This window comes from Seriola aureovittata, chromosome 9, assembly GCF_021018895.1.
Source record: "Seriola aureovittata isolate HTS-2021-v1 ecotype China chromosome 9, ASM2101889v1, whole genome shotgun sequence".
NCBI classification, from domain to species: domain Eukaryota; kingdom Metazoa; phylum Chordata; class Actinopteri; order Carangiformes; family Carangidae; genus Seriola; species Seriola aureovittata.
Window position 1 is genome coordinate 21,355,521 of NC_079372.1, and position 24,569 is coordinate 21,380,089.

Genomic DNA, 24,569 nt, shown 5'->3' on the forward strand with positions numbered 1-24,569 from the left:
AATCAGCCTGAAACAATAAAGATTTTAACTATTGAAAAGTTCCATAAAAATACAGAGGACATGAGCACAGTGTCCACCATGGTAGTTATGGCCATGTATGAAGTCTTACGCCAGCCAACAGTTTAAATTATGTTGACTAAATGACTTTTATGCTTTTCTTTTGTATAAGAATTTAACATTTTGCAGAAGAAGAAAGTCTTAGAAGTAAAAAAAAAAGAATGCAAAGAGGGTATGAAACCGCTGGTTTGTCTTTTAATCATTTCAACATAACACATGACAACTCAAAGATACACTGTACTGTACAATAAGTCAATAGTTCTGTTGTTGTGTTCATCATCTCTTTGGATCAACCAATATACAAATCTGTCACTTTTACATTGCAGCAACTGATTGCATGTGAGATATGTAACAAAAAAAGCAAGACTTCTCATTTTCTTTCTTTCTCCAAAGCACATCATTTATATAATTCTCCCTGTAGTTGATAAACTCCATGCTATATAAAATAGTGTAAGTGAATGCAAATATTCTATTTTCGTTCACCTTTTTTCACCTTTTTTATTCCAGAGGTGGCTGTAATAGCAAGTGATAAAAAATAAAGGGCTATGTCACTAAACGAGATACACAAAGAGGTTGGAATGCAAGACTTACATTAAGCTAGAAATATATAAAACTACATGTGGATGTTGCCTGCACCAGACAGTACCCAGTTTCTTACTAAAAGCAAAAAAAGAGAGGGAGAGAGAGAGAGCATTATTAAAATCAAATCAGTTTTTTCAGGCTTAAACTGATGAAAAATTTCCCTTAAAATTTTTGTGTTCTGCACCTACTAGTAAAGAGGAAAAGGTGAGGATAAGTGCATCCCTAGTAGGTGCAGGTCGAGGTAATGGATCTACAGCCAAGCCAAAGAACAGAACAACATCACTGTCAGAGGTCAGGGGAGGATCCATTTTATACCAAGTGTTTCAGAGTCGCACTGATTCGGTATCAGCATTTCATGTTAGCTATTTCTATGGAAGACGATTTCTGCCAGAAAGAGAAAAAAATGATAAAAACTTGTGCAAAGAATAAATGAGAATTATGATACTAAGTTAAAATTTTGACTTTGTAAATCAGGATTATAAAAAAAACAAGTCAAATTTTGACTTAGTATCAAATCATTTTGACATAGTAACCTTGTTTTTAATGTTAAAAGTCAAGTTAATGATCTTGATTTATAATTTTTCAAGTATTTCATAATTTCATCTTAATGAGTGATAATTTTGACTCTGTACATTTTAATTTTGACTTAATATGTCATAATCCTGACCCACTGTTAAGGATGACTGACCCAGTCCTGGGTGAATCACTGGAAACACCTCTGAAAAGACTTCACCAATATGAGCTTAGGTTGCACAACAGTCCTGAGATCTGTTGTCCGTGTTTCACAACTACAGGTATGTCTTGACCAACCTTTTCACTCCCGTCTTAAAAAATCAAAAAAAATTATTATTTTTTTGACTCCTTGATGAGTTTGTGTTTCATAACATTACTTAAAAGTCATGTTAACTCACTTCCCAATGAAGAACTGAATGAAAATCTTTTACACACGAGTGATTATAGCAGGACATTGCTACTGTTGGCAGAGACAACCAGTTCAACCAGGCTGTATGCTTTAAGTGCTTTATTTTGGGGTCACTCCTGACTTCATTTTTGTTCAGTTACACGGTCTAAAAATGGCCTGCAGATGGGTCTCTGTTGCAACTGTGTTCATTGGCAGGTTGTGGTCAGGCTGTGGCTTTGACACTCTCCTGACAACACTTGTTTCTCACCGCCTCAGAGTAAGAGATATGTTGTTGCTGTTCTCTTCAAGCACTTGGCTGTAGAGTTTGATTAGATAAATTTATGAGAAAGAAGGCAAAGCTGGTTACCCAAAAACAAAAAAAAAGTTTCAAAGGAGAAGGGGCAGAGGGCTTTTATGTAGAAGGATATTAGTGAAAAGTCTATCAAAAATACTGTTATTCTTTTGGAGAAGAGAAATACACAAAGGTTGATAAAGTCTACACATCAAACTAATGGCACATACATGTACAGGATCAATACAAAATTAAAAACATATGAACATATAAGCTGAAATTTTAAAAGAAAAAAATACTCTTTTTTAAAGGTTGAAAGTGCTAGAATTCAGATTAGCTCACAGAAACCCAGGGAGGACAAACTTAATACATGCCAAAAGCTTTTTCGTAACTCTTTTAGGACTAAATGAATATTTGTTACAAAAATATAAATGCTCAATTTGATTGCTACAAATCTGGCTTAAGCCAGGAGGATTTTTCTTAAACTCTTTAAACTCATAATAAAGATCTAATTTGAATCTTATGTTTTTTTTTTTTTTTCTATATAGATATCATGTCAGAAAGGTGCCAAAAACTAATTTGTTTAGGATCAATGAAAAGTTTGATCATTTTACAAGAGTCATCATCAAAATAATGACCTTCCAGGGGGGAGACTAATAAGTGAAAATTAAGTTTCAAATTAGTTCAGAACTCAGAATATAAAATCTACGATTTTAGTTATGAAGTTGTGATTAAACAGTCAGACTGTGGGGAAGCTTTTTCAACATCAGCGCTCGCTGATACTGAATTTTAAGCTGCTCCTGCTTTCCAAGGGGAATATTCACCTGTCTAACACACAGGTGCCAACAGCTGTTCATATCCTACAGTATAAAAAAATCGGATTACACTTGTAGTATTTTGTAACAAGCAATTGTGCAAAAATGTAGTTTCTTCTCCCCAGGTTTTGGTAAGAAAAATAAAACAAATAAAAATGAGGTGATGTGTTGTGTTGTTTTTCGAGGTCCTGTTTTATACAAACAGAAAATAATATATCATATGACAACAAACAAAACAAATATATGACTAGAAGCAATACCCCAAGTCATGCAGTCAGTCATGTGTCCCCCTGTGCTTTGAATGTCAAAGCCCGGGAATTCAGTGACTGCGTTCTTCCAGATATCGCCATATTTTCAGACCCTTTTCCTTTGACTCTACAAAAGCAGCTGAGAGAAGAGGAGTGGGAGTACAGGTGGGGGCTGGGGCCGGGGGCTGATGAACACTTTGTTGGTTCTGTTTGTGCATGTTTTCAGCTCGCTGTCCATCTTGCAAAAAAAAAAAAAAAAAAAAAAAAAAATTGAAATGTTCTAGTGGTCTACAGTTGTCATCCATTAGCAACCGTAGCTAAAAGCAGCAATATGTATTTTATTTTTATTTTTTATGTGCTGTGTTTTTCCTGTTTTTTCTTTTCTTTGTTCGTTTTTTACTCAACATTTAATAGTGGGCGGGGCTCACTCATGGCACGATGACTGCTAAAGGCAAAGTTGAACGGGTCTTCTACAACTGGAACGACATGTACGAACAAACTTATCGCAGATGCACGATGTAGGAGCTCAGCCCCGTGTGAAGTTATGGATATGCCAGGTGTGTTGGTCATGCCACAGACAGAACATTAGATAAAGAGCACCTATTTCACTTTGAGGCTTAGGTTAACTTTGGGCTCAGGTTTTTATAGGCTGGTGGTGAATGGTTAGAAAGGCTCTATACTCCAAGGTATCCAAAACCACTGAGTTCGGAGTGAAACCGGCTGGGATTTCATCACAGCGCAGGGGTTACTGTACATACTCCATTGGATAAAGACAGTCGTAAATTCATAGGCCATCCGTGTCAGCATCCCCTATGACACAATCTATCTAGTTCAAATCCTACGTGATTATTAAGCCACTAAACAGCCTTCTATAGATATTTCCCATCCACAGTTCTGATTCCACTATACTAACTCAAGTACATGTAAAGGTAAAGATTGGATATGACAGAGAAAGCTTAAGGGAAAAAGCTAATACTTCATCCATTTGTTTGATCAAAAAATGCAAGATACACACAAATGTAAACCTGCCAGACATCAAAAACATCATCACTTAGTTTTAATACGTCTATCTAAAATACACCTTACTGAGATAAAAGCAATTATAATATTCATTTTTGAGATATTTCGTACACTGCAATAACATTCTTAAACACATTTTTTCCTCATCTGTCACTGTAATTCTTGTTTTTTTTTTTTGTTTTTTTTTTTGCCATTCACATATGTCAGGGTTCATCATCACCATGATGATGATGCGTAAAGATGTGTCTGTACTATATTCCAAAAATAGAGCCTATGTCTTAGATATGTCAGGCAGCCAAGATAACAGCTGCAGTACATCATTACCGTGGGAACTTTTAAAGATAACTGCTAGAAAGGAACAGGAGAGTCCTCACAAGAGAAGCCAGGTGGATTCTGGGTCTTCTGAGGAACTACAAGTGTGGAGAAAGTCTCTAGCTGTGTCCCAATTAAGGGGCCGCATCCTTCGGAGGAAGACCGATTGCGTCACAGCAGCGCGACCATGCTGTCCCATTTCGAAGGATCCTTCAAATGTGGCCGAGAAATGCAGCCCTCTTTTCCTGGGGAACAAAGGATCCAATGGGTGGATCCTTCGTGGCCCAACCTATCCCAAGATTCATGGCGCGCCGGTAATGAAAGCAAACAACACCAACAGAGCAAGAGGATTACATTTTTAAATGCAAGTATCTGGTTTCAGCTCAGTTCAACAGCTAACGGTCCAACTGTTAAAACCACAGGCCTTACAACTTTGAGTTAAAAAGTTATGTGTTGTCAAGGTTGCTAGGCGATAGAAGCCGCGTTTTGTGACGCAACGCTAAGGACGGGCACAGCTGGTGACGCAAAGCAAAAAATCGTCCATAGACCAGATCGTCTCATTTCGGTACGGCCCTCCGAGGATGCGGCCCCTGAATTGGGAAGCTTCTGTCTCAGGCAGTGAAAACCTCTAGAAGTCACGAGGGAGGAGATTCCTACAGGTGAAGTGCCTTCTGCTACAAAAAAGTGCTTCTCTTGAGGAAAAGTAAAAAAAAAAAAAAAAAAACCAGCATGATAATACATAATTGTCAACCAACTCACACACTTTCACATTTCTTTCTTTCTTTTCTTTAAAAATAATATGTGGCCATTTATGTGACTGGTCTTTGTGTTTGGCAGCAAACAGGGGCGACGTAGGTCTCTGTTTTTTATTAAGTGAACTATTCTCATTAAAACTGACCCGACTCTAGGAGCAAATCAGTTACAGAAAAATAATTGGGACTTGCATCTAATTTTTTTTTCTTATAAAAGAGCACTTTTTTTAGAGGCAGGGTCACTTTTGTGGCTCTAGCCTTGCTGTTTAAGAGGATTTTTAGTTAAGGTTCATTTGTTGACTCAACGTCTATCTCTCTTTGTTCCTTTTCCTTCACTCTCTCCTCTCCAGACTAATCATGACAATTTAGGTTATTAGAGTGGGTGGTTCAAAACTCAAGATGAGACACGTTCTACCATGTTCTTACATTTGGAAAAAAAAAAAAAAAGTAAAAACAAAATATCCACTTCAAACTATATTTTTTTCTGGGTCACAACAAGACAGACAATCTTCACTAAAAATTATCTTTGATTTTTTTTCTTTTTTAAAGTATTACATTAGAAAGTATGCAGTACCACGCCTTTTGGCCTACTGATCCTGCCCTCTATACTACTAAATAGGGGATTGAAGGGGGATAAAAGGGGATGTAAATGGAAATAAAAAAAAAGAAGGGTTAATACATCGTTATAACTATAGGATAGGAAAAAAAGCCCAAATAAAAGCTGCTTCAACCTCTTTTCTCACCTTTTCCTTTTTACTCAAAGGGGTTTAACTTCCTTTTAAGGCTCAATCAAAAGCTTTTGTGCGCTTTCATTTAAGGCTTCTAAGTGTTTATTTATTCTAATCTTCCAACTTTTTTTTATCAGGCTCTGTAAAGAACCACAGCCCGAAAAATATCCATGCTGAGCTGAGCTGAGGCTGGCGTGGAGGCCATCTTGGCTGGGCAGGCCTGGGCCCAGGGCCGGGCCTCTCACTGGAAGGCCTGGTGGAAGCGAGGCAGTGTGGTGGTACTAAGGCTGGAGCTGAACACCGGGGGGAGGGGGTGCAGGGGTCCGAGGCCCAGACCCCCACTGGAGCTCTGCTGCTCCTGAGGTTGCGGTTGCAAAGAGGTAAGAGGTGCTGTGGCAACGGCAGCTGCTGCCGCGGCGACTGCTGCAGCGTGGGGCTCGGCAGCGTGCAGAGATGAGGAAGAAGAGGAGGAAGAAGAGGAGGAGGTCGCGGATGAGGTGTAGCCCATCACCAGCCCTCCCGTGCTCATGGGGGCACTGTAGGGGGGCAGGTTGAGGGGCAGGAACCCCAGCAGGTGGGAGAAGTCCATGTTAGCAGCACACAGAGACTCCGCGATCACCGCAGGGCTCTTGGACAGGAGGGGATCCCCGCAAAGCTCATCCGTCAGGCCCGAAGTGGGCTCCAGTCCGTCCTTGGGGGGCGAGGCAGCAGCGTGGGGCTCTGCAGAGGGAACCGGGCCTGGCAAACCGCTCTGCAGATCCATGAGGAAGCTTTCCATCTCCACTTTCAAGGGCTTGTCCAGCAGGTATGAGGTAGATCCCAGCTGGTATTTGGGGGCTGGCTGGGGCTGGTGCTGCTGCTGGGGAGCCGGAGGCTGGTGGTGTGGGGGCAGTGGAGGGGAATGGTGGTGGTGGTGATGGTGGTGATGATGGTGGTGATGATGGGAGTGTGGGTGAAGAGGTCCAGGGGATTCCATGTGACAGCCCATGCCCATAGCTGCAGACAAGGAACTGGGCATTAGGGACGGGTGTGGGTGACCCACCCCAGTATTAGACATTGCCTGGAGATGGTGGGGGTTGTACATGCCCATTGGAAAAGGGGCCCCACTGGGGAACGGTTTGCCCATCATGGGGTCTTTGTTGGGACCCATGCCGCACATCATGGGGCTGAGCTCCTCCTTCACAGAGCAAGGTGGTGATCCCGAGGCTAAAAGACCTAACATATCCGGAGGCTCCGTCTTGATCTTCAGCAGCTCCTGCGAGTGGCTCTTCTTTACATGGCGTGTCAGGTGGTCCTTCCTGCCGAAGCGCTGGGCACAGTACTGGCACAGGAAGTCCTTCCGACCCGTGTGGACCACCATGTGTCGCCTCACATCCTTCCGTGTGTAGAAACGGCGGTCACAGTGGTCGCACGGGTGCTTTTTCTCCTTGGTGCCACCCGAAGACTTCCCGGAGTGGCTCTTGAGGTGCTCCAGGAGAATAGGCGTACTCTCGTAGCTCTGCATGCACACTTTACAGGTGAGATCCCCTGCCGTGGCAGAGTGCATGGCCACATGGCGCTTATATCCCAGCTTGGTGTTGTAGTGCTTCCCACACTCTTCACACTTGAAGGCCTCCTTGTTGGGGTCATGGGTCTGCAGGTGGTTTTTCAGGTGGTCTTTGCGGTGGAACATTTTCTCACAGAATGAGCACTGATGGGTCTTCTGTGGAGAGTGTGTGGCCATATGCCTGCAAGAAAGAGACAGACTGTGAATAGTACAGGTGTTTTAGGAGAGTAGCATTCCTTTTGTTATTTGCAGGTTTGTTATTCAGTCTGACACTAGTGTGTGTGTTGAAGTGAGGCATGAATTCCTTTCCGTCCAAATACATAAATGAGTCACAGTGGTTTACAGTCAGGACCCAAAATGGATTTTGGAACCACTTCCCATGAATCACCAGATTCCAAACATCCTTGTATGTTGATGAGTTTGAGACTTAGTCATTGAAACCTGCACTGATTGAATTTCTGGCCACTTGGAGCAAACAAGCACACAATATTTATATTTTATAATGATATGGGAAATGTATTAGCAAACAAGCTACAGCGGCCTATGTGTCAAACAGCTACAACATTATTATTCATTTGGAGTCGTGTTCCTGGCCACCTGATAATGTAAGTCTTAAATTCACTCTATTTTTAGCTCTAATTTTGGTCTCCACCAACTCGGAAGAGAAATCTAAATATTCCACTGTGTTCACCAGCTTCTTGCTAACTGTGTCTGTCTGCTGTCTGATGCAGGACGAGAAGTGAACACTTGGTTTATCACAGCTTTTTCACTGAAAACAGCTGTCTCCTGCATCTGAGTGGTGGACAGTCAGTGCGGGTGGGCGGGGCTTGGGGAACAGCTGGGTGCGGTGAGTGCTTTCTGAAGATTAAGATACCACTTTTTCAAGTTCACACATTTTAAATAAAATTTGAATTTAATCCTTTCTGAAGTGGCTCATGTGGGATCCTGAGAAAGCTATAGAAACCTTGTGTTACACTGTTTTTAAAAGATTGTGAACTGAAGAAAGTTATTAATTCTACCTGAAGAGTTTGTATTTGGAGCTGAAGGCCTTGGCACAGTGCGGCTGTGAGCAGTGGAAGGGTTTCTCTCCTGTGTGACTCAAGGCGTGGACCCGCAGCTTCTCCTGTGAGGCGAACAGAGCCCCGCACACCAAACACTCGTTCCCGCTTGCTCTCCCTACCTCCCCTCCTTCCTCCTCCCTCTCCTTCTCTCTCTCTTTCCCCCTCTCTCGCTCTCTCTCTCTCTCTGTCCGTGGCAGCGGGGCGGCGCTCCCAAACAGCTTGGCGGCAGTCCGTCGTCCCTCTTCCTCCGGCGTCAGTGCGGTAATACGGTGTGAGGCATCAGCGGCAGCAGCTGCCATGGCAGCCCTAGAGTGCCGCTGCCATGAAAATTCACTTGTGGCTCCCCTGCCTTGCAGGCTCAACGTGGGAAGTTGCAGGGGGAGGTTTGTTGAAAAAGAAGGCGACTGACGGTTCACTGGAAGGGCCGATGATCCAGCAGTAACATCGAGGTACGCCAAAATCTGTGGAGAGATAGAGGGTACATACTTTGACACTGACTGCTTTCAAGTTTGTGGCAACACTGAACATATTTTTCCCATAAAGCCTCATTTTTACCTGTTAAAATCCTACTTGTCTTTCTTTTGTCTCTGCACTTTCCTTCTCTCTCTCTGCTTCAGTCGCTCCTCTCCTTCTCTCTCGTGGTCTCTCCTCCTCACCCAGTCCCAACAGCTATGGTTGGCGGTGAGTGGGAAATACTGCTCTGCATCTTTACTGTCCTGTGAGGGGAGAGCAAACATGACAAACATATTGGGAAAAAGTGACTCCAGTCTCCTCCTACTTTAAAGCTTTGACAAAATATATGAATGTAGACAAAACCTCAGAACTAAAGACACGATAATCATCTTTAGAAAGACTCTTCCCAGTCCTGTACTAACCAGCATCAAAGCTGCTGACATTGAGCTGGTGGACAGAGATAAATACTTTGGTATTGTATTGTTTTGTTTTGAATCTCATGTTCCTTCCATAACAAAAAAGGTCTTTTTTTCTGAGGAAGATTTGCTCTTTTAATGCAAATAGAAATGGACTGCATCGACAGTATAGCACTTTTCTAGTCTCTACACAGTGCATATCTGTCACACACACACTCACTCATACGCTATTTGGTACATAGGGGGCATTTTGGGGTTCAGTATCTTGCGCGAGGACACTTCGACATGTGTACAGGAGGAGCCAGGGATCGAACCAATTTCCCTGTAAGGGACAACAGAGATACTTTGAACTTTAAACTTTGAGAATCCAAGCAAAAAATGAAACCTCTCCATCCCATAATGCAACAGGCTTGACCTGAATGATAATATACCATTTGCAAATTCCACCTAAACAGCCTGTTTCATCTGAGCTCACTAGGGGGAGCTGATGACAAGTCTGACGGACGTGACAGGAACTACAGAGGATTAGCAAAAAACAGTTTTGTGAATGATGATTCTCAATCACAGTCACAACACAATACCTTTATCTGTACAGCTATATGTGAGGACTGAATGTAATTACACAGCCTTATCCCTCATCATGTGTGTCTTCAGATGACAGTGTGGTGCACAAAACCAGCTTTGTGTGTTTGTGTGTTTGTATGTATGTGTGTGTGTATATGTACATGTATGTACTTGTTATGAAACTGGATAAGGCTCCTGTAATCCTTAGGAAAACACAGAAACACACACAACCCCCAGGGAAGAGAGAGGGTTATGGTGGATGGGTGGGTTGGGAGGTGATGGGGGTGGCCAGTGTTACGCCACAAACTCAGGCTTCCGAGAACCAGCTCTACCTGTCAACCTCAATTCAACAAATTGCTGACGGCAACAACGAAAACTGTCACAAACAAACTAAAGGCGGACATGATAACTTAAAACTGCACTGAAGCAGTTAGTAACCTGCAGTTGTTTATCAAAATAAACCACAAACTATTTGAACTTGTGTTTCTGAGAGACCGGCTGAACTCCCTCTGCATTCCCTTATTTACCCTCAGTGACCCCTGTGACCCCTGCTAGCTAACACACCAGCTAAGTCCAAGGTTGAGTGGACACAACACTGATCGCAATGTCAGCCGCGCTCAAAGCGTCGGTCACGTGAAATGAGCACCGTAAACACATGTGGGCATATGTGACAGAATGCACGCACGCACCCACGCACACACGCACACACACACATACACACACACACACACACACACACACACACACACACACACACATGCATGCACAAGGTCTGCACATACATACACACTCCAAATGTAACGGCATCCTTTCTGTGTGAGAGGTCAATGAGTTAAGAGGGACAGCAAATATGCTGGAATCTGCTCTGATTGTTTTTGCAGATGCTTCTAATTTTTACATGTTTACGTAGGAATGCTGTAGGTGCACACACACGATCCACAGGTTGGTGAGTGCGGCTAAAGCATGAACACATGAGAGTTGTGTGTGTGTGGTCACCTAATATCTTCAACACTTTATTTTGCCTCTGTGCTCACGTATGTCTTGGTGTGTACATATGCATACATGTGTCTTTGTTCTCATAATGTATGTGTATTTACAGCGGTGGTTAAGAGGACCTGACAGCTGTAGCGTTGTGTGGTGGTCATCACCCAGCGGGGAGGGTGCAGGGGGGTGACACCCGTCCCATTGACCACCCTCAGGGAGCCCGGCTCTATTGTACAGCCTACCCACATCGCACATTCCTGGCCTGAACCATGCCGTGTTGCCCCTGCCTCTCTCCTCCGCACACAACAGCACATACAACACACAGAGTTCTGGTCACGCCGAATGCAACATCATGTACACACACACACACACACACACACACACACACACACACACACACACACACACACACGCACACACTAACACCCTCCCCCCCAAGCCGCCATGCTCAAACACACTCACAAAGGCACGCACACAGACAGGCAGATACAGTACAATGAAAAGAATCAACACAGTCAAGTTACAGAAATAAACCAAATAGAGGTTGAACACAAAGGAGACACCATGACAGACCATGTGGAGAGGTAACTTCACACAGGCCTGAACAAACCCACGTGACTCATACTGACCCATGCAATATTAGTATGTTTACACAACCCCACAACTCTCTTTTCAATTGAAATGTTTTTGTTACCCTGTGCAGATAAAGTGCAGTACAGTTTTAAAAAAAACATATAATATTAAAGGTCCCATATTGTATAAAGTGAATTTTCCATGTCTTTTTTGATTATAGATATAGGTCTAGGTTCTATATTAATACTGTGAAAGTATCAAAGCCTCAGTCCACAGAGAAATGCACACAGCCTGTATTCAGAAACTGAGCCTTAAAACCAGCCGTCAGGACTTCTGGAACTTTGTGATGTCACAACAAAGCAGTCACCAAGCCCCGCCCACCTGGACCCACCATCCAACCTTGAAGGATTTGGTTTCTCTGAGTGTTTACCTGAAATCTGCCATATTTTTTATTTAATCACTCAGAAAAATTCAGCCAATCAGAAAAAAGTCCCTCTTCTGATTGGTTCACCGACCTGTTGTTACTAGAGCTCCAGAGAGAAGCCTGAGAGAGGAGATGTAAAACTACACTGAGATGGTTTTTGGCTCTTAAAACCACAAATATATCTTCTTATGGATCAACACTTCAAATAAAACACCAGATAAAAGCAAAATATGGGACCTTTAAGCTAAGTCACTGTGACTAATAATTCAATTTGAGCTCCAACACCACCTCAAGTAGTGATGCTCTGGTTGATACGAAAACAATTTTATTGTGTTTTTATGTCATGGGTTTCTTTTTGAGAGTGATGCTGAATTACTTAAATACAATAACATATATTATTTGTCACTGAAATACTATTTGTAATGGCACACTGAGCTTTCATTATCTTTTGAGCCCTCAGTATAAATTTTTAACAGCGGTCAAACAGACACTACAACAGGGTAAAACAATACAGCTAAAGAGAAATAAAATGACGGCATTACAAACTTTTCATCTGTTAGTTTGTTGAACAGCCTGAAGGTTTTAAAGCTTTTTTATATCCAGCCTTTCTGTAGCCGCTGCTCTCAGTTATTGATTCTCTATCAACCATCAAATGAACAACTTTCCTCATGTTTCTACAACTCACTGAGCTCATCAAGGAGCAACAACCGCTCTGTGGACTAGCATCTTTCTTGGATGTGTCTCTACAGTTCAGTTCACACGGTACTGTAAGTTTCTTATTATGTATCAATCAACCAATGAAACTGCAGCCGAAGTTTCTCTCATGTGTCCACCATCCCCCCACACACGCATGTATAAACCCCTCGGTTCTCCCACTGTTGTGTTTGTACAGTAAATCCATCACCGTCAGTCCGCAGCTACGATCAGTTACAGTTTGAGCTCCTCCAGATGTAAACACTAGTCTCACAGCAGCAAACAAGGAACACTTCAATAGAAATAATAATAATGATAATATCAAGAAATAATAACTCATTTACATGATCCACTCTTTTTTTGTATTTTCCGTAAACACATTTAATAGAAGCGTTATCTCCCCTTATGATAAAAGGTTTCTCACTGCTAATAAAGATTAACATCTTGTAGAGAAGAGTTACAAACATAATATTCAAAACATGTTGCTCTATATTAGAGGCCATTTGTAATTTGATTTAATTGATTTCTAAAAATCTAGTACACTGCTGTCAGCCATACTCTCTCTATCAAGTGCTTCCTCGTGCTCTGTAACAAGTAAAAGCAGCACTCTGAAGACACACACTTGGATTTTTTTGTCTTAATCAGGTGATACAGAACAACAAGTGCTTCCTGTTTGCCTACATGATGTTTGGTTCGAATCAGACAGCTGTGTAAACCACCTATATCTGCCAGTCCTTCAATTATTCACCGTTCCTTCAAACACATCATTAAAGTAGCCACAAATAATCCTGTTAGATTACAGGCCTCTATTTGTTTAATGTCAATCTCCAGGCATTAAACAACACCCACACTGACTCTGCTTCATTCCTAGATTTTACATAAAAGACAGAAGCAAACGATGACAGAGAATTCATATCTATACCTTAGTTGAGTAATATTTCTTTTGGAAACTTGTGACTTTTAATAATAATAATAATAACTTAGATTTTTACAGCTCCTTTCAAGGTACCCAAGGCCACTTTACAGAGTAAGAGAGACTCTTCACCACAGCACCATGGCCTTTTCTCAAGTATCTCATTTTTGAAATTTTATACACAAAGAAAGATTCCTTTCATTTTAAAAGTTTGCTGTGTTTACCACGGCCAAACTTCATCACTGCCTAAAAGAAAAAAGAAGAAAATGACACTTGCTTCTTTTGTTGATTAGATGTGCTTTTTCTGGCCATTTCTTTTGGCTTTGTTTCATATTCTACAAACTTTTTAATCTGCAGGTTCTGTAGATTAAAACCTGTTGAAGTCAGTGCATTCAGTACGTTGTTCCAGAGTCAGTAGGTTCTGTAAATGTGGAAAAATACAACAATGCACTGACTAAATACTTAAGTGTTTTTAAAATACTCCATTACTTTAAATCTTTCATTCGTATTGGAGTAAGATCTGGAGTATCTATTCTTTGACTCACATAATGGATAAAATAATGTGAACTTTATCTTCCACTTCTATCTGATACTGACTCATCAACCAACTGATTATGTTCTGATTATAAGAAAAGTGATGTCAGCAGACCTTAAACAATTAGTCGATTAATTGATCAGTCAGTGTGATGATTCTCACATTTCAGCCAGACAACAACAAACAAACTGAAGAAACTTTTCCTCTATTTTCTGACATGTTATAGACTGAATGATTAATTTATCAAGACAAAAACTGACGGATTAATTGATAATGAAAATAATCTGCTAATAGGTAATGACCATCTTATCTGTTACATAACACATTATACAGGTAGTAGGTTCTGGGTCAGAGCACACAGTGCCTCCTCCTAACCAAGGTTTTCCGCCAGCACAAACAGCACAACTGCAGCCATTTCCAACCACTAATCACACTTCACCCTCACTGCAGTGATCACAAAGTACCAAACACTCTGCTGCAGGATGGAACTTAGCTCCAAAATGGCAGATGCCGCTACGACAAACACTCCACAGCACATTCACATGGAACCTCTGCTTACTTCCCCTAATCAAAAACGTTGAAAGCAGAATTGAACCGCCACTTTCCAACCGCCCGGGTGTCTTTGGTTTCTGTCCTGGATGAAAGAGCTTCCACATTCCTTTCCTGAGGGGTCAGAGGTCAGCCTCTGCACTGCCTGCCTGCCCGCCCGCCACGGCTCCCGCATGCTGAGTGACTGGTATTAACCCCTTCACTGCCTGCCGCAGCCACACACACAGGAACATGTGAGAAGGGTTTTTCAGGGTTTGTCAGATTCTTCACGGTGCTGACGACACGATGCTGGGCCAAAGCCGGCCGGAGCAGAGCGGCGCTGGTAGCCTCTGCACGACCACATGGCAGCACGCTGCGGCTACTAAAGCTTCGAGACTTGACTATATGAACAAACTAAATATAGAAAGTGAGTTCATCGTCCGGAGCTTAGGTGACAACAGCCGCAGGCATGGGGAGGGGGTGAAGCACTCTGGGGAGTTGCACAAACATGTCGCACAAACATTTCAACTAAAACATGTGAAAACGATTATTGTTGACACATGAAATGTCATGTAAGAAAAACAGACAACCTGTTTTGAGTAATGTCTAAATTCTGACTACAAAAAGTAGACTCACCAAAAGCACCAAAAGCATTTAAAGTTGTGGCCTGATTTGAATAAGTGCACATGTAACTACACATGTTGTTAGAAAACAAACTTCTAAATCTGGTAATTATAAGTTTTCAGTTTTTCATCTGTATCAGCATATTTAAATCTTCTTTTTCAGCAGTGGTGTTTTTATAGTTGTAGACAACTTTGTGGCCTGTTTTCAGGTGACATTTAAGTTGAAAGACGAAATCTTTTGTTTTTGATTTTATACACACATTTATGTGTAGTTTGGATTTGGTGGCATATTTTGTGTCATCTGTCCTGTATCTGTAACTCACTGTTATTGCAGCCTTTCTTGAAAAAAAGATTTGTAATCCTGGTTGAATCAAGGTTAAATAAAAAAAATGAATAATAATAATAAAGATGAAACACATTGTGAGTATGAAACCTGAGAGGATTTCCTCCTTGTGCAGAGAAGAAGCAAAACAAACGAGAGAGGGATAAAGGGAAGAGGAAAAAGGGAGGGAAAACAGGAGTCATTTGCAGTGGTGGAGTCAGGGGTCTTTGCACCAGTCAAGTGACTCCAGAGAGGGATGAGGGCGGGTGGGGGTGGGGGATGGTGGGTGGGGGGCAGGTCATGCTTTACTAAACACATTGACCAGAACTGGAGGCCGGGGCAGATGAAGGCAGCATGGCCGCCATCAACTCACTTCACCGTCCAAAAACATTTCCAACTTATTTCAGAAACTTCTTTGGTGTGTTCAGTCACACTTACAAGATGTGATATCACATTTTATATTGGGTCACTATGGCAACAGAGAGAAAATAGGAGAATAATGCAAATACTATGTCAAACATGATGTAAATAATGAAGCAAAAACAAGTTCATTGTGTTTAGAAATAAGAGAATAGAAGTAAGTTTTCTTTGTAGGGCAGCAGCTAACAATTATCTTCACTTTTAATTATCTTTTTAATGAATCATTTGTTGTTTGATCTAATAAATGTCAGTTATGAATTAAAAAAATGCTAATCAACATGTCCTTTAGTATGAGGCAACATCATCCAATATTAAACAATGTTAAACAATTAAATATATGATTTATTTTAAATCAAATAATTGATTAATTGATCGACTGCTGCAGCTGTAGTGCGGTGCAGTGATACAAAAGGAGAACAAGGACATGAAACTGTTTGGTCATAACTACATGTTCAGTTACTGTTTCACATTTTATAACATTTTTAGATGAAGTTACAAAAATACACAATGTGGATGTTTTATAAATAATAGATAATAGTACTGCACAATTACTGCGTATTAATTGTATCACATTTACACTTAATTAATCTTCATTGGGTGCAGATTTTTACAGAAGAGCTAAAACAAGTTGTTGATTAATCAGTTAGAAAATTACACAACTACAATTTTGATCGTTCAGGTCAATTATCAACCAAACGTGAAACATTTTCTGTTTCCTGCTTTTCTCTGTTTTCTATCATATTTTCTCCAATGCATCAACTAAATGAATCAAGGTGGATTGGTCTGAACCCCAAACACAGCGGTGACTGCAGGAAGGACCAACCTGCAAATAACAGGATTCTCTATCAAAGGAGCTTTTTAAGTGGTCGAATGCTCTTATTTTTAACGGTGCAATTGGGATGCAACTACTTTATTTTGATTTAAGGATTAATATATTTACAGCAGACTTTCATTACAGATGCGAAGCAAAAATGTTCAAGTGCAATAAAACTAATTTCCTCTCAGATGAAAAATCGGGAGCAAAAAGCTAATTGCCTGTGGTTTTGGTTGTAGCTATAGATTTTTATGAGCTTGTTAACAGGAGAGACAGAGTGAATGAATGAACTCTCTGTTTTTAAAGTGACATGAAAGGGTGATTTCATTATGTTTAGAGTAGGGAAGGCAGCAGGCTTGAGGGCAGTGAGAGGTCTGTAGCTGTTGTGTTCTGAGTCTGTAGTAACAACACAGCTCAAACCCCTCGTCTATTTCAACAGTGCACCCTCCCTCCCTCTCACTCCATCCTTCCTCCCACCTCCCCTCCTCCTCCCCCAGGTTTCAGTTCCTCTCCTGCTTGTATTTTCTGACCCAGGGTGAAGCTCTACACATGCAGGAGGGGGTGGAGGGAGAGAGAGTGCAGCTCTGCCATGCCAAACCCTCACCCATCCCGACAGTTAGTCCCAGCCACATCGAGCCGGGATGTGGCCATAAAACCAGCACCGCTGCCCTGCTGTCCTGGCTAAAGATAGGCCGGGCTGTGGTCTGCCTGTGGGGGAAGAAGGCAGGGCTCATCTAACTGTCACTGAGGAACACCTTCACCACTGCACTGCCTACTTCTCCTGACTTCATCCTGCTGCTAACACCCAGTGAAGAATTTCCTCCACGTTTCCTTTAACGGCTCTGTTCTGACAAGTTTCCACGTGACGTTTTCTTGTACATTTGAATGTACATTTTCTAGCTGATTGCACATGACTATGATTCAACTTACAACCAGCTAATGAATGGTTTACTGGTCTAAACACTCGCTGCACAAGAAGTGGAGGATTTCTGACATTTCAAACAGAAACAGTTTGGAATAAATAAATAAGGATTCAGAAATGTATTACAGAGCTTTTCTGGATCAAAAATTTATACCAGTTTTGACGATCAGTGGTGATACCGGACAGGAACCTCCAAACATTATACATATATGAGACTTCTGAAAAATGAAACTTCTGACTCAACATATGCCTGGGTCCTCGGCCCGAGTCTGGCCCATATACTTCCACATCTTCGTTCTGCCTGTTAGCATGCTAATATTTGCTAATTAGCAATAATTACAAAGTACAGCTGAGGCTAATGGGAATTAGTTCTGCAAGTATTTAAAAAAATCATTGAACACATTAAAATTTTGACGAGACGATGAAAAGATGAGATTTAGTTAATTGAATTCATCCTTAAATATCTGTCAATCCATCCATTCATTTTTAAGATATTTCACTTAAAACACAAAATCGCATTGAGGCACTAAAGGAGAAAAATTCTGTGAATCACCAAAGTCATTGAGGACCATGAATGCTACACGCAAGAACTTTTTTGCAGGTGCTGGACAAAACAGAAAAATCTTTAGGGAACAGAAGAGGCTGAGTCTGCACAATGTTTCACTGACTGCAGCCGATCAGCTCAGTCAGATCTTCTTCACCCACAAACAGTATTCACAAGTGTTGCATTGACTATGTCTCTCAAACCAGAGAGGTGAAGCTGAAGCTTCAGACAGATAAATACGCGTCTTCAATCAGGCACTTAATCAACCACAGGTGTCAACTGTTAGAAAGAGACATGATGTCATAAATGTTTCACTACTATAATCATGTTTTTGGTGTGTAAAAAGTGGACTTAACGTGATGTAATAAATAACATCAACAACTGGGAAGCTGACATGAGTAAAAAAATAAAACCAGCCTCAGAGAAAATTTCACAAACAGAAAATCCAGTGTAAAAGACTTCGATCTCTGCAAGGTGCCAAGCAAAAACCCCACAGCTCAGGGAGCATAACCAGAAACATCATACATTAAAATCAACATATGACACAACAGCTAAACTAGAAAGAGACAAACATCCGGAATATGCTCCAGGGCTGTTTACAGACACTTCCTCAAAACATGACGATGTGCTGAGATTCTACAGTCACGGTCAATAAGCATCAGTGATCCGTCTGCCGCACAACAGAGGAACACATTGATGGTGTCACCAAAGGCATCCACTATGGTATCACTACTTAATCTTGTAAAACTGTCAACACACAAATGTTTGTACTATAAGACACAAAAACACACAGTGTGACAATAACAGATTAAGGAACACTACAAGAACATTAGAGACACATTAACAAGCAGTACTTGTTGGACTAATATAACCATCCATTGTGTGTGTGTGTGTTAGTGTGTGTGTGCATGTGTGTGTGTGTGTGTGTGTTAGTGTGTGTGTGCATGTGTGTGTGTGTGTGTGTGTGTGTGTGTGTGTGTGTGTGTGTGTGTGTGTGTACGTGTATGCTGTGTTGAGCTGCTGAGGAGGAAGCAGGGGTCAGTCAGGTTGTTGGAGGTGACACTGAGTCCACTCTGCCAATTTGACACTGAGAATGCGTCTGTTAGTGAGACTGCAGGCCACACACACACACACACACACACACACACACACACACACACACACACACACACGACAGATAGATAAACAAGTCCTTGCCTATACTTTCACACATGAATGCACAGGCCTGCAAATCTCATCTCGAATCTAATGAAACATTTAAAACTGAAACAGTGGGAAATGGGACATATTGGGACACACTGTTTACTGTGCTGCAGCTGAGCAGCTAATCAGCTTCTAGCCTGCAAGCTGATGTTAGCAGTGCACATTTCCACTGAAGTGAATACTTGGTCTCTTATTCAACAATTTAAAGTGCAGGAAGAGACATTCGTGCATGTATGTAAGTTAGAGAAGAAAAAGATCATGGTAGCTGTAGTTTTTTATATCCTAACAAATGAACTGAACGTCGTTGAAATCAACCTACCCACAGGTTTTAAGTTCAGATGCTGTTTCCAAAAATACAGTACGTCTGGTTTTATCCACTTTTGAACTACACTAGGTCAAAACCTAGTACCTACATGGCTGGACCTACTGCGCTTACATATACAGTATTTTAATACAGCTGAATTCCCAATAAAGCTAGTTTCATTTACATGTTTTTAAGACAACGGAACAAATATGAAATAGTGACTGAAATGAGGCCCATTGTGATACTACATATTATCTTCCAAGCCATTTCCGAGCTGCTGCTCTGCTGCTTTTTAAAATCATGATTTTATAACCACAACGTCGTCTGACAGAGTCACCACAACACAACACATCAGCTAAACACAAAGACTGCTGTGATTTCAGCTATATTTGCTGTAAAATGATCACTCAGAGAGAAAGTTAGAAGAGACACAATATCTTTCTTATTCAGACAGACTGGTGGTCTCTTCTAAGTAGCTACGGTTTGTCCAAAAAGTTGCCAGATTTGTCGCTAGAGTCTCTAAATCTAGCAGTAAATGCGCTAAGTTAGCAACACTGCAGGCTGTAAACACCCCCTGAGAGAAACTGTTTACTCCAATTCATTTCTTAAGCGCAACAATGGGGAAATTACAACTCAGTCACACGACAATTGTCAGTCAGTCACAGAGATTTGTGATTACAGCGCCGGTCCTGTTGTTGGGATCCAGCCAAGTATTGAAGAATATGCAGAATAACTGCAGCATCACTGTAGTTTTACACAAAAAGTTGGGGGCAATAAAATTTCAGTTTAACTCCCTTGCCTCAAGCCCCATTAATTACTGCTTTTAACAATTAGCCCAGAACACATCAAATAAGTAGGGACAACTACCCAAACGTACACACACCATCTTCCCTTTGCCTCACCGACTCTTTCACCCCCACTCCTCCTCTCTTTCTTCTCCCCATCAGCCTCCTCCTCCCTGCCAGTGCTTCTGCTTTTCACCCCTCCATCCCTCACTCCTCCGCTTCTTCTTTCTGTCCCACGTGCCAGTGCAAACATCCAGAAATCAGCCTGCGCTCGTTAGGAGCCTCATCTCTCCCTCTTTTCTCTGGCTGTTTCCCTTCTTCACTCTCCTGCTGTGGTCACCACAGACGGCACGCGTTTGGGAGGCACCTATCAAAATAAGCAGTCTAGTTTCAAGTCTTCCAGTGTGTGTATATGTGTGTGTAAATGCTGGCACACACTGTGGGACATCTCCCACAAACATGTACCACATCAAAGTGTAATGTCATGTTCGCAGAAAGGCAAAACAGCATCTTCATCATCATCATAACCATGACTGTCTTATCATCCTCGGTTCTCTCTGAGCCCGGGCCGGTAGCTTCGGCTTGAGAGAGAGACATCTGGGGAACACACATCCTTCCTTTAACGATTGGTTGGGCTTTGGTGGAGACTAATTACAAAATTAACAGGCTCCACAAACACGGACCAACAGGGCGTCTCTCTCCCAACACTAACCAACCACCCCCAACAGTTGGGGGTAAATAGCAGTAGGTGAAAGGGTAAGGTAAGGCTAACACAGGTTTGCACGTTTCAGTTCTTGTGTAAAAAGATCTTTAATGCATAGAAGTAAGATTCTTTTACAAAAACTAAAAGTCCTGCATTCAGAATTTAAAAAAGAAAAAATAGAAATAGTGAAGTAAAGTACAAGTACTTCAAATTATACTAAACTAAATGTACGTAAACCAAGAGGCCATTAGCGTTTTCATGTACACAACAATAACAGATGCTATTTATGATGTTTACATTAACACTAGTTTAAGCACACTTTGTCCTCTTTATTAGTAAGCAGTAAAAAAACGCTGACCATTAGCACAGGATACACTGTTTGCTTGGGAAAGCTTTATCAAAATGTTGACACTAAACACATGGGCAGCATGACTGAGTGTAAGGCATGTGCATGCATGTGTGTGAAGGACTCAGTGTGTGTGTGTGTGTGTGTGTGTGTGTGTGTGCAGAGGTGATTCTGGGGAAAGCCCTTCTGGCAGGGAGTCCTGACCGTGACACGGAGCTCCACAGCAGCCGGAGATGTGGGCACAGTGCCAGTGGGCGTCACGCCAATCTCCCTCCCTCTCTCTCTGTCTCACTCTCTCTGTCTCTTTCTCCCTCCATCATGTTTAAAGAGCAGAGCTTTTACGGACACTACAAACATGCACACTTTCACAACGACTGGCTTCCCCTCGTACTATAAACACAGCACATAACCAAACAATATGTACTGTGTTAAATATGCAGTACTGAGTCTGAATCAATCCACCAGACAACAAAAGTAAAGGTGACACCGAAATGCTATTACATAACAATATTCAGAGAGCTTTAGATGGTTACTTAGAAATTCTGTTATCACCTTGATACAACTAACATGTTAGCAAACACTGCCTTATATATTATTATTCATTTTCATTATGTTGTTATTATTCCCTCTCTTCTAGCTCTGTTTTTGGTCTCCACCGGCTCCTGAGGGAAACACCATGGCTCTTCAGGTGCTAAATGCTTCACTATGTTCACCAGCTGCTCTCTGGTAGTGGACAGAGGTTTTCTAACAGCTGCCTGATGAAAGTTAATGAGACTCAAAACAGTAAAGTTTGAGGCCAGAAAACCAAAACAGCCAGATGAAAGTTGCTAAAATGCTGAGTTGAGCTGCAGAGTCGGGCGATAATTCTCATCAACATGAGCAGCCCGTTTCATATTTCACACCATTATTTGACTGATTTTAATATTTTAGCATTTTCTAAGAATTCATGTGCCTGGCTGTGACCCGGCTGAGTGTTGCTATCTTCATGACTTGGCTTGTTATCAGCAGAGCTAAGCTACATAGGAACAGCATGTCATATATCTGTAACTTGTCCTCAGGTCCTTCTTGTAAAATAGATCTTGATCTCAGTAAAGTTTCCTCATGATGAACATTTACATCATGATTTATTATTATTTCCTGGATCAATACAAATGCAAATGAATGCAGGAAATTCATATCACAGAGATTCAGTTGATTTTTTAAATTTCTTTTTTTTTATTGTTTGTTTTTTGTTATTTTATTTTTGGGTGATTCTCACACCCTTGAACATAGTCGGGTCAATGTTTTACTATTTCACACTTGCTGCTTCACTAAATAATTACTCATTACACTGAAATAAAGATATTATATACTGAGGTTATTGTCATATTCAACTCTACACTGCTCAATGAACTAATACTCCTTTAAAAACATGTATCTATGAGACTGAGGCACACACACACACACACACACACACACACACACACACACACACACACACACACACACACACACAGACTTGCACACAGTGATGGTTTAGTTGCTCTGATGGAAACACATGGAGCCTGTGGTCTGAGCCGCTCCATCCAGCCGCTGGGACTCTGACACTTTTGTTTCCCTGGGCTGCCACTGGCTCTCTCTGATTCAGATGGGGTCAGCAACAAACAATCTCTAAGTTTGGCAACGTCAGCTCAGCTTAAAACAACAGGCATTGTTCAGCTGGCTTTTGTTTACAGAAATCTACAGGTTTCAATAGACCCCACAGCCTTTCCCACTCTTTTTCTTTCCTTACCACTCTTGTTCTGCTGCTAATTTTCCTCTGTTTGGTTTCTTGTTTGCTGATGCCCCCACCACCACCACATCCAAACCCACTCCTCCTTCACCCATTCTCCATGTGTATTTTGAAAAGATGTGTTCAGGGTTATAGAAGGGAAAAGGAGAAAAGTAGTGTGTGTGTGAGGTGTTGCGGTTAGGGGTGGGGGGTTAAAGGTAGAGACTTGTAAAAATAACATTCTTGCATAAACAGGGCCTTGAAAAATGGGCAGTGGGCAGCTCGCATTCCTGGCATTTTTTTGAAACTTGATCACGTTCTGAGGATCGGAGGCCGCAGGCACCTTCAGCAGATGACAGCCATGCGACAAGCAAGCAGGAGGGAAGGAGAGAGAGACACAGAGACAGAGAGAGAGAGAGAGAGAGAGAAGATAACAACAAAACAAGAATGAGATGAAAAGAGAAGAGAAAGACACCAGCTGACAGGAACAGAGTGAAGGAGACAGAGACTGAGAAGGGAGATAACACAGATGTTCAAAACAGCAGCCGCTCACATACACGTGGGGGTGTTTCAGTTCCAAACAGCAGCGTGACATTTTGTGAGACAAAAATCAGCTCGTTCAGCCGCTTTTGTTTCTTTTCAAAGAGACACATTTACAGTAGAGCACTGCGTTACGAGCCCCACATTCACAGGCCTGACACAATCATATTAAAACACATTCACGAATATCACCCAAATCTGCCGCTGCTCTGCAGTGACGTGGAGTGAGTCTCTTCTCACAGATGAGTCTTTGTGTTGAAGCAGAACAGCAGCTATTGGGTAACTGACCAGAGTCAGTCTGGGACTCGGGGAAGAGGAGACCAACAGCAGGAATACAACCTGGAGCGACTGTACAGGTGTCTGTCGGAGCTGCAACTAACTGCTGTTTTCACTGTCAGTTAATCTGTGTATTTTCTGTAAAATCTAATTATACTGTAGAGCCCGAGGTCACAGATTCAAACCACGAGTTCAAAGTTCACTACCACAGTGTTTATGACAAAGAAAAGCAGCAAATCCAGAGATGATTGTCAAAATAGTTGCCAATTATTTTTCTGGTTAAAAGATTACTCGACTAATTGTTTCAGATAGTGATGCACCTGAATGATACTGACCTGATAAAGTGATTAGGTATGAGCCATGATAGGACCAATCCACTTTAAATCCACTTTCTATATCAACGTCATTGTTGAATCCTGTGTTTCCTCTTTGTGTTTCATTTATTAAGTCTCTGCCAACACAGTTTTTAGGCCACAGAAGCTCTGACCTCATGTTACCTTCTATAAAGAAATGATCCCAAAGACTGCGGTCCACACAGCTGAGGCATCAGAAGCATCAACAGGTGAGTTTGAGGCTTAAGTGTCATCACTTGTTGATATATCATGTTATGCTCTTCAGTA

The 24,569-nt window shown here is 41.6% G+C and overlaps 1 protein-coding gene across 1 annotated transcript in view; it reads right to left on the minus strand.

Annotated features, from left to right (window-relative positions):
* Positions 1-236: 236 nt before the first annotated feature.
* Positions 237-24,569, minus strand: part of plagl2 (pleiomorphic adenoma gene-like 2) — a 43,031-nt gene continuing 18,698 nt past the window's right edge. Inside the window, exons 2-4 of the mRNA XM_056385610.1 lie at positions 8,870-9,030; positions 8,273-8,775; positions 237-7,434 (exon numbers count right to left, since the gene is read on the minus strand). Of these exons, the coding sequence (XP_056241585.1) occupies positions 5,949-7,434; positions 8,273-8,613 (1,827 nt within the window). The 5' untranslated portion in view covers positions 8,614-8,775; positions 8,870-9,030 and the 3' untranslated portion in view covers positions 237-5,948. The remainder of the gene's footprint in view (positions 7,435-8,272; positions 8,776-8,869; positions 9,031-24,569) is intronic.